The 16,659-nt window shown below is 43.3% G+C and overlaps 1 protein-coding gene across 1 annotated transcript; it reads left to right on the plus strand.

Moving 5' to 3' along the window:
* Positions 1-10,860: 10,860 nt before the first annotated feature.
* On the plus strand, positions 10,861-15,862 carry C5H5orf51 (chromosome 5 C5orf51 homolog). The gene is made up of 6 exons (XM_027827676.3): positions 10,861-11,195; positions 11,801-11,907; positions 12,160-12,306; positions 12,688-12,819; positions 13,857-13,968; positions 15,471-15,862. The coding sequence occupies exons 1-6, from the start codon at positions 11,108-11,110 to the stop codon at positions 15,755-15,757; spliced, it is 873 nt and encodes a 290-aa protein (XP_027683477.2). The 5' UTR covers positions 10,861-11,107; the 3' UTR covers positions 15,758-15,862.
* Positions 15,863-16,659: the final 797 nt, after the last annotated feature.

The raw sequence follows: 16,659 nt of genomic DNA on the forward strand, positions 1-16,659 counted from the left end.
AAAATGTGACAACTTTCAATTCCACTATGGAAACACTGCCTAAATTAATCCGTCCTCTGCTCTTTTGGCTAATGATGATAGTCCTCTGCTGAGGACTCTCAAGGTTGCCTTGAAATACCACTGATATCTCAGGTTTCAGAGTAACAGCCGTGTTAGTCTGTATTCGCAAAAAGAAAAGGAGTACTTGTGGCACCTTAGAGACTAACCAATTTATTTGAGCCTAAGCTTTCGTGAGCTACAGCTCACTTCATCGGATGCATACTGTGGAAACATTTTCCACAGTATGCATCCGATGAAGTGAGCTGTAGCTCACGAAAGCTTAGGCTCAAATAAATTGGTTAGTCTCTAAGGTGCCACAAGTACTCCTTTTCTTTTTATTGATATCTCAGTTAATGTTCCCCACTCTACACTTGATCTGAAAAATATAAATTGATACGGCAGCTGGCCAATAATGTCCCATTGTATCTCATTTTGCATTGGGAAGCATATAAATTGAATGGTTATTGCCAGTGAAGATACTAAATTGACTACTATATAAATAATTGTGAAAGTTTCCCGCAACAGCCCATTTTAAAGATAAAGATTCTAGCTAATAATCAACATAATGTTTTCACTTTTCACTAATCCCTTGCTTCACTAATCCCTTGCTCCCTGCCATAACTAATAGTTGTCTGTCTTACTCTTGATAGAGAGCTACTCCCCATTCTGTAAGTATTCCAGTAGAGCAGCGTTTCCCAAACTTGGGATGCCGCTTGTTCAGGGAAAGCCCCTGGCGGGCCGGGCCAGTTTGTTTACCTGCCGTGTCCGCAGGTTCGGCCGATCGCGGCTCCCACTGGCCACGGTTCGCCGCTCCAGGCCAATGGGGGCTGCAGGAAGTGGCGGCCAGTACGTCCCTCGGCCCGCGCCGCTTCCCGCAGCCCCCATTGGCCTGCAGCAGCAAACCGCGGCCAGTGGGAGTCACGATTGGCCGAACCTGCGGCCTGGCCCGCCAGGGGCTTTCTCTGAACAAGCGGTGGCCCTAGTTTGGGAAACACTGCAGTAAAGGACGTATGGCAGTTTTTGATTAGCAGGTACCAAGACAGGTCTTGTGGTTAACTTCTGTTAAGCATTCAAAACCTTCCAGATATTACTTTGTCCATCACTTTTCAAGAGGCCTGTTACAGTCACTTGGGGCTACCTTTTGAGGCCTCTTGTAGTTCTTTCCCTCTATTTTTGGTGGAAGATAGCCCTCTGTCTACTGGTTTAATGGTCAGGTTATGTTTGATATACCCTCAGTAAAATGGTGATGGCAGCCTGTGAAACCTAAGCAGCATTTCAGTTCTGTACATTTATAGCAGATGGCTATTCTTTCATGGTACTGATCTTATCTATCCAGTAACTATATCCCATTAGGACCCATAATAGGCATAGGTCTGATTCTTCTGGAGACAGTTTCAAGCTATATGCTTTCAGTTTATTTAAGACCTTCAATAGCCTGCTGTTGTATTTCTGTAAAGTTTTGGAAAACATAACCCAGTAGCCTGGTATAAGAGTATTTCAATGAAATGCACGTCTCCAGGCATTTCTCTATTAAATGCTGGAATGTGCTGGGTGCATTGGTGACACTTTGTAGCAATTTGTTGAACTCTCAAACCCCCAAGAGCAGACAAGAATAGTTCTTTTTATCTTTCTCCCTCACAGTCTGACGGTATCAGTTTTAGAACAACGATTGTAAGCCATTGGGCTCCATTTAGAGAATAAATTGATTCTTCTGTACCAAGTTTAATATAAGCACCTCTGATAGTCCTTAGATTCAACTTGCAATTGACAAGTATGACTTGACCATTCCCACCTGAGATGCAGAAGGCCTCTCAGATTCCCTTATAATTGAAAATTCCAACAGCATGTGAAGATGCTGCCAGCCAGCCAGCTTTCCTTTCACAAGGGTGCATGGTTCTAGATCATTGTTTTGAAAGTGTCCAATCAGTGAGTTAAATACAGTGCTTAACAGCGGTATTGTGTCTAAACCACAAATCATCTAGGGGGAATGCTTTCAGAATTACATACAGCTTGCAAGTTAGTTACTACTTTTACTCCACAGGACTCAGAGATTCTTCAGTCATAAAGTAAGGTTAGCATTCTTAAATCTTCCCTTATCCCTCTTTCTTTTATCATATACTGTAACTGAAAGCTTGGCTTCCAAAGGCAAGGCATAGTCAGGGTCTGACACCTCAGTCATTATGCACCGTGGTTGCAGAATTATCCTGTGGCATGAACTGTTTGTCTGAATCATTACAGTCTTGTTTACTTACAGCTTAGAAACACTCAAAGGGCACTCTCAACAGTCTTGATGCTAGGTAACAGACCTCCAACAAGCAGTTCTCGTAGAAGGGATGGATTGTGGAAATCCTGAATGATCCCCAGGTACCAGAAACATGGATTCTTTGACCTACTGACACAGACTTGTTTCTTTGTCTGTATCTACAATATGTAACAGCTGAGTCCAGTTCTCATACACAGTTTCCTTTAAAATAAAAATGCATCCTTTTTTGTGGTTGTTGCATCTCATAATGCACTGACAATTATATTGATGGCCTATGTGACTCAATTAGATTGGCCCAAGTTTCATCAGTGCATATGCAAAAATGCATTTTTACATTTGTGCACAAAATTATCAGCTTTGTGTGTGGAATCACAATTGTGAGTGATGATTATACTCATGCATTTTTGAGCATAGAACTTGTTCACAATTCTGAAAGTCTGGGCCTTAATCTTCTTCTTTGGGTAAAGGACAGGTACTATTTTTATGGACTTATTACAGTAATTTGTAAATTCTATGAATTGTTTTTAAATCTCTACCAGATATATAGAGACAACGTAGTATTCTGCAATCACATCCATATTTGTTATTATATTTAACAGAGACACAGACAGAAAAGCCACAAAACCTAAAAGTTTCATAGAAAAATAGAGTATCTGACTTTAAGTGACAAGTAAAAGTCTCGTCTGGGCTAATCCTCTAGACTGATTTGGCAGGGTAGTCTCTCGGCTAGCTGTCAGCAAACCCTGCTGAGTTTTACTCTCCAACCTCCCCCCCCCAAAATGCACTGCACTGGCTCATACTAGCAAATACTTTAGAAAAATCAGTGAGGAAATTATAAACATTGTCAAATACTCTCAGCTGACCTATATTTGTGTGATGATAACGGCAACTGTCCGGCAGTGTTAAGAGATAGCAAGAAAATAAACATCTAAAAGCTGATGATATAATCAAAGTATTATTTATAGAGGTGATTTTAATATGGATGATTAAAAATACGTGAAGACAGACACTGAGTGATAACCTATAATACACCACTATTTATGCAATATACAATGAGCCCCTTTATAATGAGGTGGTTATTTTCTCTAAAAACTTCACTTCCAGCAGAGATTCTGACTTTGTCTACACTACAACTTACTTCAGTATAATTTATGTCACTCAGAGTGTGAATAATCCACCCCCCTGAGTGACATAAGTTATACCAACCTAAGCACCAGTGTATATAGCGCTATTTCAGTGTGAAAGCTTCTCCCGCTGACATAGCTACCTCCTCTTGTGAGAGGTAGAGTAATTAAGCTAATGGGAGCTCTCTCCCGTCAGCTTAGAACATCACGACCATGAGCTCTACAGCGGTGCAGCTGCCTCGGGACAGGTGCAATGCTGTAAGTGTTGTAATGTGATGAAGCCTCACTGTAAAAGAAGAAGGATTATCTGGTGAGATCTCTCTTCCTTTTCACCTTCAGAGAGAGAACAGTGTATGCTCATTTTGATAATATGCCTGAATCAAATCTCAGATCCAGTTCACTAAACCTTTGTGGGAGTGAGAGGGGGTTCAGAATCCAAACCCACATCTCAACCTGAGTTTTGTGTTTGCCCCTCTTACATTGGGCCAAAACCAAATACCAGACTACAACACCCTCAGACGTCAGAAGTGCTGCAATATGGATTCAGTTTCAAATTTTGCAGCCGATGCCAATGTCTTGTACTTCACTATAAGTTCCTCTTCATTAATAGCTATGAGTAACTGCAGCCTGACCAGGAGTCAGCAATTCCTCCTTACACATCCCCCACACCTTACAAGATAATTTTAACTTCCAGTAATAACTGTTACTTCTAGTAATTGTAACTTCAACTGGAGAAGAGGAGAAAGGTGTGATGATAATCCACTTAAAATGGAACATTTAATTCCCAATTGGTAGGTAATAAATACTACATTCAAGTGGATTAGCAGGATGAAACCCACAAGATAGAGTGAAACTTTACTAGAAGTAAACTAAAGGTTCACTCATGAGGAGTGAAAGTGCACTGAAATACACTGAATACAGGACTTTCAGTCTCCTTCAGTATTAGTTGAGTTTAACTACATTATTAAGGGCAGATTCTGCTGAATACACTATACAGTGGTGGCTATCCCTCAACACAAGGATGATGTCTGCTGGGGGGAAAAGCTGGTGATGTTAGCTGCAGAGAGAACGCTGGCATTGGTGCAATGTTCTTCTCATCTGATACAGAGACTCTTCCTAAGGCAGTGCTCAGGTGTTCTTAGGCTACATCATGATGGAATCACTGCCACCATCCTCTGTAATGGGATGGAGATGGACCCATTCACCATCCATACTGCTGTTAAGCAGGGCTATGTTATTGCCCCAACCCTTTTTGCTGTGATCTTGATTCATGACCACCTTTCCTCTGGAATTAGGACTGAGTATCTCATGGATGGCCAGCTCTTCAACCTGCAGCATCTTCATTGTAAAACTAAAGTCACCAGGATTGTTATTACCGACCTGTGTATGCTGACGACTGTGCTATACTCGTGCACACCGAGGCTGACTTGCAATCCACCCTAGATCTTTTCTCAGGCACCTATCAGAGCCTGGGACTTGCCCTCAACATTGGGAAGACTAAGGTGCTCCACCAGCCTACCCCAGCACAACTTGCCCCCCTTCTCCCACAAATTGTCGTCAGTGGTGAAATGTTGAGTATTTCCCTTACCTTGGTAGCCACCTCTCCCAGGCGGCCAATTTTCATGTGGAGATTGAACATAGTGTCTGTTATGCCAGCACATCCTTCGGAAAGTTGCCTTGTCATGTCTTTAATGACAGAGATCTGCGGATGGAAACTAAGATTCTGGTCTACAATGTAGTAGTCATCCCCACTCTTCTTTATGGGTGCGAGACATGAGTGACATACCAAAGCCATCGTATGTGTCTGGAGTGGTACCACCAGTGAATGCACTATACATGTGGGTGTCAGGTTCTGGGTGGTCAGGCCCAGTGATTGGAGTGACGATTGAAGCTAGATGTAGGGTCAGGACTGGGCCAAGAGCAACACGGAAACTGGCATTCAGGGACAGGCTGTGGGCCAGAATCGGGGTCAGAGTCCATGGACAAACCAAATCAGGATCACAGTCAGAGTCAGGAAGCAGGCCAAAGGTCAAAGCCAGGTTGGAGTCAGTCCAAGGGTTTGGGGGAACAGGGCTGCAGCAGTATCGGGGTAGGGCACAGACAAGTCTGAAGTGGGCTGAAACAAGGCTCAGGTAACACTGAGGGCAGGAACTGGATCAAGGGTAGGCGGGGAGCCTAGGGAGTCTGTAACACTGCAAGTCAACAGAAGGGTTCCTGGCCAAGAAGTGCTGTTGCACAAACTAACCTGCAGTTCTGGGAGGGTAAGTGAAATACCTGTGCTTGGGGGTCATCTGACACAGGCCCTGCTAAGGGATAGGCTGCTGCACCATGCCTGATTAGTGAGTCGCTACAGGCCCTCTTGGAGGAGGGGTGAGTCATAGCACCTATTGAGGCTCTGGCGATGGGCAGACACTAGCCTGCCCAAATCTAAAGACACTCCCCTACCCCCATAGGCTAAGGGGAGGAGCCACTGGACCCAGGCATCAAAAAGATTACAGGGACAACAAATGAAAAAAACAGGGATGGGAGTGAGGGTCACAGGGTCAAAAGCAGGCATCCAGAGGCAGACACTGAACAGAGAACCCCAGAGAGAGCCCACTGCTCTTCGAAGGCATCCAGGGAGCCAGTCGACATGGTCTAGAGGAACTCTGCTCAGAGACACGACTTAATAGAGGATTGGAAATAGGTCCCACAGTCGCAGAGCACCTCCCCATCCAGCTTCCTCCCCGGTATGGTGGATGGCCACCTTCATCAGCATGAGGAGGAGATTGACGAGGAGGTCTCGCAACCTCGAGGGGCCCCAGGTGGAGCGTGCATAGATCAGGAGATGTGGGTAAAAGTGTAGCCAGAACTTGAGGGAAAGGTTTTGGAGGAGCCAGAATAGGGGCTGCAACCTGGCACATTCAATGTAGATGTGCACCAAAATCTGCCTCTTGCAGAAGAACGGGCAGGTGTCAAGGGAGATGGTGAACCACACCAGGTACACACCCATACTCATGACTTCATGAAGGAACCACCAGGTAATATCCTGTGAGACCAGGGCAGAATCTGCACTGGCCCACTGGGTTTCCTCACCCTCCACAGGGGGTAGGAAGTCCCTCCATTGGGTTTCAGGGCGGGCCATGAGGGTTAGAAAGTGAAGGGTATGGAGCATGAGCGTATGCAGCTTTTTCCTAGGCATGGTTCGGAGGTGGGCTGGCTGCAGGACATTCAGGCTGCTCAGATGGTGCAGAGGGAGACAATGGGGAGGCTCGCGGAGGAGCTCAATGGTGATCAAGCTAGTGCATTATAATAGCAATGTAGCCACAGTGGCATGGGCGGAGGGACCAGCTAGCCACCGGAGTACAACCCCATCCAAGACCGTAGGTACATACTTTGGGCAGCTCATTCTTATTCTGAGACAGAACTACTCTACTACGGCTTTGTGCACCACACAGAAAATAGGTAGAGTTGCAGGATAGGAGTGATCCAATTTGAGACCTTCTACTATATGTTCAGTGACATTAAGGGGCTTCTTAGCAGTCCTGACACTGTATTAGCTTGACAGAGTTCATTTCCATAAACAGATAGGTGGTCATTTGTGGCCTGCTGACACCCTATTTTGAGCTATTCTGGTTGATAATTAACTGACCAGATTCAGCTTTGTGCATTTTCCTTAGTAACTCTGACTTAATGTTCTCCCTAATGTAATGTGCAGATCACTCCCAATGAGAGATATCACATATATCTCCCTTCACTGAACAGATACAAATGTAAAAGTTTTTAGTAAATGATGCTGTGATGCCTCCATCCATCTGCCCATCCATACATTAATAATGACAGTAATCATTATATATATAACATACTCAAGGCTCATCTGCAGTCTAAATATATGCTTACTGTAACTTGTCTAACTGCTGTTCACTGAACTTCAAAACTGCCCTTGTCATAATCTTATTAAGTCAAAATGTTGGCTCCTAAGAACACAGCGATAAGGATGATGCAAGATATCAAGAAAGATTTTTAAACCCCACCTGCAACACACATTTTCACAAATAAAATGATTGCTGTACCTCTCTGAGGTTTTTACATAACACATGTTGCATTTAACAATTTACATAGCTATCATTACAAACACTTCTACTTTTAGCCTCATAAAGGAAGCCATATGAGCCCAAGTAATTTGTCCAGAGCTCTGAAACCCACCCTCCTCACCAGGTTTCAGAGCCCAGATTCTAGCTCGTACCCAAATGTTTACACTGCTATTTTTAGCCCCATAGCGTGAGCTTGACTCAGTTGATTCAAGCTCTCAGACTTGCTGCTGTGGGACTTTTTTTGCAATGTAGACATACCCAAAGGGTATGTCTACACTACGAAATTAGGTCGAATTTATAGAAGTCGGTTTTTTAGAAATCGTTTTATATATTCAAGTGTGTGTGTCCCCACAGAAAATGCTCTAAGTGCATTAAGTGCATTAACTCGGCGGAGTGCTTCCAGAGTACCAAGGCAAGCGTCGACTTCCGGAGTGTTGCACTGTGGGTAGCTATCCCACAGTTCCCGCAGTCTCCGCTGCTCATTGGAATTCTGGGTTGAGATCCCAATGCCTGATGGGGCTAAAACATTGTTGCGGGTGGTTCTGGGTACATATCGTCAGGCCCCCGTTCCCTCCCTCCCTCCGTGAAAGCAGCAGCAGACAATCGTTTCACACCTTTTTTCTTGAGTTACCTGTGCAGACGCCATACCACGGCAAGCATGGAGCCTGCTCAGGTAACCGTCACCCTATGTCTCCTGGGTGCTGGCAGACGTGGTACTGCATTGCTACACAGCAGCAGCAACCCCTTGCCTTGTGGCAGCAGACGGTGCAGTAGGACTGGTAGCCGTCATCGTCATTTCCGAGGTGCTCCTGGCCACGTTGGCCAGGAGCGCCTCGGCAGACATGGGTGCAGGGACTACATTAGAAGTGACTTGACCAGGTCATTCTCTTTAGTCCTGCAGTCAGTCCTATTGAACCATCTTATGGTGAGCAGGCAGGCGATATGGATTGCTAGCAGTCCTACTGTACCATCTTCTGCCAGGCAGGCAAGAGATGAGGATGGCTTGCAGTCCTTCTGCACCGTCTGCTGCCAGCCAAAGATGTAAAAGATAGATGGAGTGGATCAAAACAAGAAATAGACCAGATTTGTTTTGTACTCATTTGCTTCCCCCCGTCCTCCGTCTAGGGGACTCATTCCTTTAGGTCACACTGCAGTCACTCACAGAGAAGGTGCAGCGAGGTAAATCTAGCCATGTATCAATCAGAGGCCAGACCAACCTGCTTGTTCCAATAAGAACAATTACTTAGGTGCACCATTTCTTATTGGAACCCTCCGTGAAGTCCTGCCTGAAATACTCCTTGATGTAAAGCCACCCCCTTTGTTGATTTTAATTCCCTGTAAGCCAACCCTGTAAACCATGTCATCAGTCGCCCCTCCCTCCGTCAGAGCAACGGCAGACAATCATTCCGCACCTTTTTTCTGTGCGGACGCCATACCAAGGCAAGCATGGAGGCCGCTCAGCTCACTTTGGCAATTAGGAGCACATTAAACACCACACGCATTATCCAGCAGTATATGCAGCACCAGAACTTGGCAGAGCGATACCGGGCGAGGAGGCGACGTCAGCGCGGTCACGTGAGTGATCAGGACATGGACACAGATTTCTCTCAAAGCATGGGCCCTGCCAATGCATGCATCATGGTGCTAATGGGGCAGGTTCATGCTGTGGAACGCCGATTCTGGGCTCGGGAAACAAGCACAGACTGGTGGGACCGCATAGTGTTGCGGGTCTGGGACGATTCCCAGTGGCTGCGAAACTTTCGCATGCGTAAGGGCACTTTCATGGAACTTTGTGACTTGCTTTCCCCTGCCCTGAAGCGCATGAATACCAAGATGAGAGCAGCCCTCACAGCTGAGATGCGAGTGGCGGTAGCCCTGTGGAAGCTTGCAACGCCAGACAGCTACAGGTCAGTTGGAAATCAATTTGGAGTGGGCAAATCTACTGTGGGGGCTGCTGTGATGCAAGTAGCCCACGCAATCAAAGATCTGCTGATATCAAGGGTGGTGATCCTGGGAAATGTGCAGGTCATAGTGGATGGTTTTGCTGCAATGGGATTCCCTAACTGTGGTGGGGCCATAGACGGAACCCATATCCCTATCTTAGCACCGGAGCACCAAGCCAGCGAGTACATAAACCGCAAATGGTACATTTCAATAGTGCTGCAAGCTCTGGTGGATCACAAGGGACATTTCACCAGCATCAACGTGGGATGGCCGGGAAAGGTACATGACGCTCACATCTTCAAGAACTCTAGTCTGTTTCAAAAGCTGCAGGAAGGGACTTTATTCCCAGACCAGAAAATAACTGTTGGGGATGTTGAAATGCCTATAGTTATCCATGCTAATTTTCCCCCTACTGTTACTCACACCTTCTTGTCAACTGTTTGAAATGGGCCATCCTGATCATCACTACAAAAGTTTTTTTTCTCCTGCTGATAATAGCCCACCTTAATTGATTAGCCTTGTTAGAGTTGGTATGGCAACCCCCATTTTTTCATGTTCTCTGCATATATCTATCTATCTATCTATATCTTCCTACTGTATTTTCTACTGCATGCATCTGATGAAGTGGGTTTTAGCCCAAGAAAACTTATGCCCAAATAAATTTGTTAGTCTTTAAGGTGCCACAAGTACTCCTTGTTCTTTTTGCTGATACAGACTAACACAGCTACCACTCTGAAACCTGTCACCATTATAGTTAAAGGCACTTTAGAAATACAGTTGTTATACCAATGAAACATGATGGTAACATGTTTTACATCAGGTCTGGACTGCATCCTGATTTATAAACAATTAACTGATTCTAAAGGAGATGCTCCCCAAAGGCTTTGAAGCTGCATAGCAGGAAGGAGAGCAGCATTCAAGTATGGATTATAAGAGTCAGTAGAAGATATTCACCCACCTCCTCAGTATCCCTGTTCCTTTATGAAGGGTATTTATTTGTTTCTTTACATTCTATCCCCTCTGGTGAATAAAAACTTTCCAAGCATGACCCAGCTGCTGTGCCATCTCAGAGACATGAGCTTCTGACTCACGCGCTAACTCTGAAGCCTAATGGCAGCAACTTCTGATTTACTATGAAACATTTTGCCTTGGACCCCAGAGAAACGAGACAATTCTACCAAGCCAGGTACCCCCCGCCCCCTAGGGCCAGCACCTTCGGGGGGGTGAACGTGGGATACACCTATCAATATACCCATCCCAGCTGCTAAGCGGGGGGACTAAGGAACGAGGGGGTCAGCCCTGCTTTGGGTAAGAAGCGTAGCGCCAGGTCGGAGAACAACGGGTTAAACCCCACTCACGCTGGGGGCGGCGCCCCCTTCCGAGAGCGACCAAAGAGACTCACAAAGGGGGAAAGACGGAAAGTGACGCCACCCACACAGACACATACGCAATCTCTATGGCGCATGCGCAAGGCCTGAGTTTCCCCTCTCCCCCTCACCTAGTTGGCTGGTCCCGTCACTCTCATGCCAGCGCATGCGTGTTCACCAGCTGGGAGGCCTGCCCCCTCACCCTCCCGTGTCACGTAATTTTGGCCGCTGGTCGGTGATGAGGTCACGTGAGAAGGCTGGTCGAGTCACGTGATCCGGGTGGTGGTTGGTGCTGTTATGGCTGCTGCCGTGGTGGTCGCGCTGCGGCAGCGGTTGGCGGGGCTGGGGCGGAGGCTGGACCGGCTGAGAGAAGCGGGCGGAGATGGTGAGCGGGGGTTACCCCAGCGCCGTCGGCCCTGCCCGTTGGAGGCAGCCGGCGTGAAGGCGCTCCTTCTCCCCGTGGAGCGCCCTGGCCTCCTGCCCCATGTACAGCCGAGCCCTGCAGAGACGGCAGCGCCTCCCCATGGGCCAACCTAACAAGAGCTCTGTCCCGGGTTCCTCATGGAGACTTGTTCCCAGCGAGCCTCTGCCTGTCACTGTGGCAAGGGCTCATCTAGGCCAAAGAGAGACTTTTTCAACTAAAAGTAGAATTCTAGTGTGTAGCCTCTTCCTAAAGCATCAGACCGTGAACGTAAAAAATAGGGAAGGTCAAACTTTGGCACAAAAGCAGTAGGCTGTCAAGAAAACGCGCCCCTCGCTTGTTTCAGTATTTTACTACTCAGCCGTTTGAGAGAACTAAAACGAAACAAATTTAGAGAGTAGGTTTTCGTGGTTACTGAGCCAGTGTTTCTGCAGATATTGTTATGATGGATACAAACGTGTAATGATAAAGTCAGGCAAGCCAGGCTGTTGAAAGACACTGATTGTAAGTTATTGCCAGACATTTTTCTGGCTTTCTAAGGAGGTCTTTTTTTCCCCATCCTCTTATAGATGCTTTTTTAGTGAAGGGTGGTATCTCGCTGGAGAAGCTGAAAGATCTTTGTAAAGAAGATAAAGAAATTGTAAATCCTTCAAATCTTTTGCAGCTTTACACACAGGTATGGTATTTAAATGAGACATGCTTTAAGAAACAGTCACATTTATAATTAAAACACTGAGTCCTGTCTATTATGTAGATTGAAATTATTGTAAGAATTTTAACTTTGTGAACTCTAGAGTGAGTTTTTCTAAATTAAATGTTATAAAATTAACTTTCAAATCCTAACATTAACAAGCTCATATTTTACTGTATATAATGTTTAATGAATTTGTTGAATGTTTTGTTTATAGTATGTTTTCCCTTTTTATAGATAGTCTTGGACATCACATATTTTGAGGAGAACCAACTTGTAGATGAAGATTTTCCAGAAGATTCTTCCTCACAGAGAGTTAAAGAACTTATCAGTATTCTTTCAGAACCAGAGGTTCTAGTTAAAGAAAGCAACATGCATCAAGATGTGAGTACTGAATTATGGCAAACAACCGTACTTCAAATAGTTGGGGTTTTTAATGGAGAATGACACTTATTTTTCATTTTGATGCGTAAACGACAGAACGTTTTAAAGAGACCTCAGAATAGTTTGATTCTTATCTGTCTATAAGCACTGATTCTTGAATGATGGTCTACAGACCACTTTTAGAAGCAGCTCACTAGACTCTCACGGTGGTGGTTCTTGCTAGTTGTAGTCCAGTCCAGGACTCATTAGAGTTTCAAGAGACCTTTTTGACTGCCTAATCTAAAAACAGTAAACTCTGTGCCCTTCACAGTTCTCATGTATTTCTTTGATTTCCTAGGGCTAAAACAACAGTTTTGGTTCAGCTTTTGAGTTTTATTTCAGCTACGTGGTGTTCTTGGTACAGAGTTGTTAGAATGTCTATCCTGGAGACGAGGAGCTCTACTCTACATGTATTGTCACACTGTAAAAGAGAGAGGATGCTGGATAACAGAAAACACTGACTTTTTTAAAAAGGTAAAGCCCCTTTTCTTCACAAGCAGGCATTTTAAAATTTGTTGTAATTCTAACAAGCTAGTGATCGTGGGAAAACTGTGATCCTCAGACAAGCTGTTTGCTTTGAGTTAGATTGGAGTTTTGACAAAATCACAACAGCCACAAAGTATATTAGATTTTTAATCTATCCACAGTTTTCTCTTCTGTCATTGGACTGGCTCATTTTGGATCACAGTTGGAAACTTGGAGTAAAATTTTCAGAAGCACCTAAGTGACTTGTCTACATCGGAAAATTTTACTAGTTAAGCTGCTATAGCTAAACAGATATAGTTATACTGATATAAACCCCCTTGTGGATATTCTTTTTCAGTTGTCATGAATTCCTTCCAAAGGTTTTTCTTTTCTGTTTGTTTTTTCAATGTAAAAAAGGTGCTCTTAAATGTAATAACTGAATTGATGAAATTTAAACTTTAATTTATAATGGTATAACTTTTCCATGTAGACAGACCCTTAGGATACCAAATCCTATTGATTTTTTGAGATTTAAGCCTATATCTAAATATGTATATTGCACTTGAAAATAGGATTTAGGCTCCTAATTCACATAAGCACTCTTGAAAATTTTACCCTTGGACACTGTCTACTTAAAATAATTTATTGAACTTTTAATCTGTTCAGCAGCCATTTGAAAAGTTACCTGAAAATACTTTTCTTGTGTTACCCATTAGTACATTAAATTTAATTGGAGCTAAAATTTTAAATATAATCTCCCTAAAATAGCAATTTTAAAAGTCTTAACTAAAGTCATAAATATAGCAATCTAATATGGTTTAACAGGAAGATGGAAAAAAGTTAATTTCATGGATTTATGACTCTCCATAAATTAAAAAATTACTTTTGCCTTTAAAATTATATTCATCTTATTGTTTTTCCTTCACATAAGTACTTGAGAAACATTTTAATTTAAAATAATTCTGACTAGAATTGATTACATTGCAGTTGATCTAATTTGTTGTATGCTGTTCTAGCACTTTATTTTCTGTGTAATTTATATTCAGTGTCTTAACGATGGAATCCATTACTTACTGAAGATGCTAAGGTTTAGATACCCTCCTCGGCTAAATGATGTCTCATTTCAGGATAAAGACACAGCTAGATTGCTCAGTGAAGGTAAATTGTTCTTCACCTGTTCCCTCTCCTTTATAAGATCCTCTACCACATAATTTTTAAAAAGGCAGGTTGAACTTCATGCAGATTCGAATTCTGTCCCCTTTTAAGAACAATAAATCATAGAAACAGGCAAGAACAAATTGTCCTGTTTTCCTGTTCTGAATTGTGGACATGGGTGCGGAGAGAGAGAGAATAAGACAACTTGCTGAACTATAAATTCATCTCAGGAAAATGGACAGCTGAATGATCTAGTTATGGGATACAAAGCTTTTGACATCTAGGTCATTGGTTCAAATTCTGGTCCAGATCGTCAGTGCCGAAAAGTTATTAGCATCTGAAGACAGTTTGGTGCCAGTATGTTTTGTCCAGTTCTCAGTAGGCAAGTGTCAACATAATTGGCACTAAGTGGTACCTTGCTGGCAGTCTCTACAGTCATGCCTAGGATTAAATGGACATGGTCGATTAACTGTGTTCACAGTGCTAGAGATAGTACTTCCAGAACTGGGTTGAGTCACATTAGGTAGAGTTGAAACATTTTTACTGTCACTGCCTATGCTGTACCTGTTATATATCACTATTGCTATTATTGCTTTTCATCTGAGGATCTTAAAGTACTTTAAAAAAACTGAATTTAGCTTCACCCTCTCCCCCCCCCCCTCCCAGCACCATCTGTATATAACATTTTAGTCAAATATTTAAAAAAAAAAAATGGGGAGTCACTATTCAACAAATTCTTTTGTGGTGGCACTGTACATTTATATAAACGATGAAAATTGAAGCACAGGCTGGTTAAATGAATTTAAAAAATTCAAATAGGAAGTGTTTTGGAGTGAGGATTGAGACAGTCACCGGGGCTTTCAATCTAGCCTTGTCATAAGTATACAATTCACTTTTTATAAAGTAAGAAGAGTTAATAGGACTCTTTTTTTATTATCTTATAGTCATTGTCTCTTCACTTCTTTAGTAATGTTTTTTCTTTGTAAAAGACCATGGATATCTACTGTATGGCATTGTCCAAATACTAAAGCTACTAATACTACTGGGGAGCTGCTTTTTAAACACGGTGCAGCTGAGGAAGTGCAGAAAATTTGTTTACCTATTTAAAAAAACCTCTGCCTCTGTAGTGACATTCTGTATTTTTATAAACCATTGCAGTAAACACTGATATTTGTCAGAAAATTGTATATGGCAAAGTCGGTATTTAAAACCCATCTTTTACTGGAAGACAGAGTGCCCAAAGTAATGAGCTAGGACTTAGACTTGGAGTCTTTTTTGCAGCTTTGCCACTGGTCTACTAGGTGACCTTGGGCAAGTTACTTCACTTCTCTGTGCTTTCATGTATTCTTCTGTAAAATGAGGATAATGATACTTACTGCCTTTTGTAAAATTCTTGATCTGTTGAAAAGCATTAAGTTAATGATTATTAGTTTGTTAAACAGAATAAGAGGGGAGAAATAAGTGTCGTGTCACCTGGAGTCTTGAATTCTAAATTGTTTTTGCAGGTATATTTAGTGATACCCATGTACTGGCCATGATGTATATTGGAGAAATGTGTTACTGGGGACTGAAGCACTGTGGAGAAGAAAAGCCTGGACCCCATGAAATGGATTCTGAATCTAATACTGAACTGTATTGCAGCTTACATAGTGCAGTGCTGGATTTCCGAGAAGTAGGAGAAAAGATGTTAATGAAATATGTAGCTGTGTGTGAGGGACTCTTAAAAGGACAAGACTGGAATACGGCAAATGCAAAACTAATCTTGGACTACTTCAAGAAATTCCATAGTTAGCTTAATTAACCAGTTGCTGTTATCCATGCCTTACAAGAAAGTTGCAATATATGACGAACACAAGTAGAAAGATCAACATTAAACTGAGACAAAACACTGTTAAAACCTCAGTAGTGTGACTATTTTTCTTGTGCTATTGGAAATTTTACAGCTACGATTCTGAAAGCTGTGGGGGAGAATTGCTATTTATTTGGTTAAAAACAACTTACAATTTAGTGAGCTTCCAATCAGGCGAACTGCCTGCATTCTCAGTATTAAATTCTGAAGAGGGTAGGTGTGTACACGTGTGTGTGTGACGCACATTCTTTGGGCACTGAATGGTTGAGCATAACACAGCTGCTCAACAGTCATGAATGAAGCACTTACATGAGAGGAAAGTGATCAGGAACAGTCAGCATGGATTCACCAAGGGAAGGTCATGCCTGACTAATCTAATCGCCTTTTATGATGAGATTACTGGTTCTGTGGATGAAGGGAAAGCAGTGGATGTATTGTTTCTTGACTTTAGCAAAGCTTTTGACACAGTCTCCCACAGTATTCTTGTCAGCAAGTTAAGGAAGTATGGGCGGGATGAATGCACTATAAGGTGGGTAGAAAGCTGGCTAGATTGTCGGGCTCAACGGGTAGTGATCAATGGCTCCATGTCTAGTTGGCAGCCGGTGTCAAGTGGAGTGCCCCAGGGGTCGGTCCTGGGGCCGGTTTTGTTCAATATCTTCATAAATGATCTGGAGGATGGTGTGGATTGCACTCTCAGCAAATTTGCGGATGATACTAAACTGGGAGGAGTGGTAGATACGCTGGAGGGGAGGGATAGGATACAGAAGGACCTAGACAAATTGGAGGATTGGGCCAAAAGAAATCTGATGAGGTTCAATAAGGATAAGTGCAGGGTCCTGCACTTA

The sequence above is a fragment of the Chelonia mydas genome, chromosome 5 (assembly GCF_015237465.2).
Source record: "Chelonia mydas isolate rCheMyd1 chromosome 5, rCheMyd1.pri.v2, whole genome shotgun sequence".
In the NCBI taxonomy this organism is placed as follows: Eukaryota; Metazoa; Chordata; order Testudines; family Cheloniidae; genus Chelonia; species Chelonia mydas.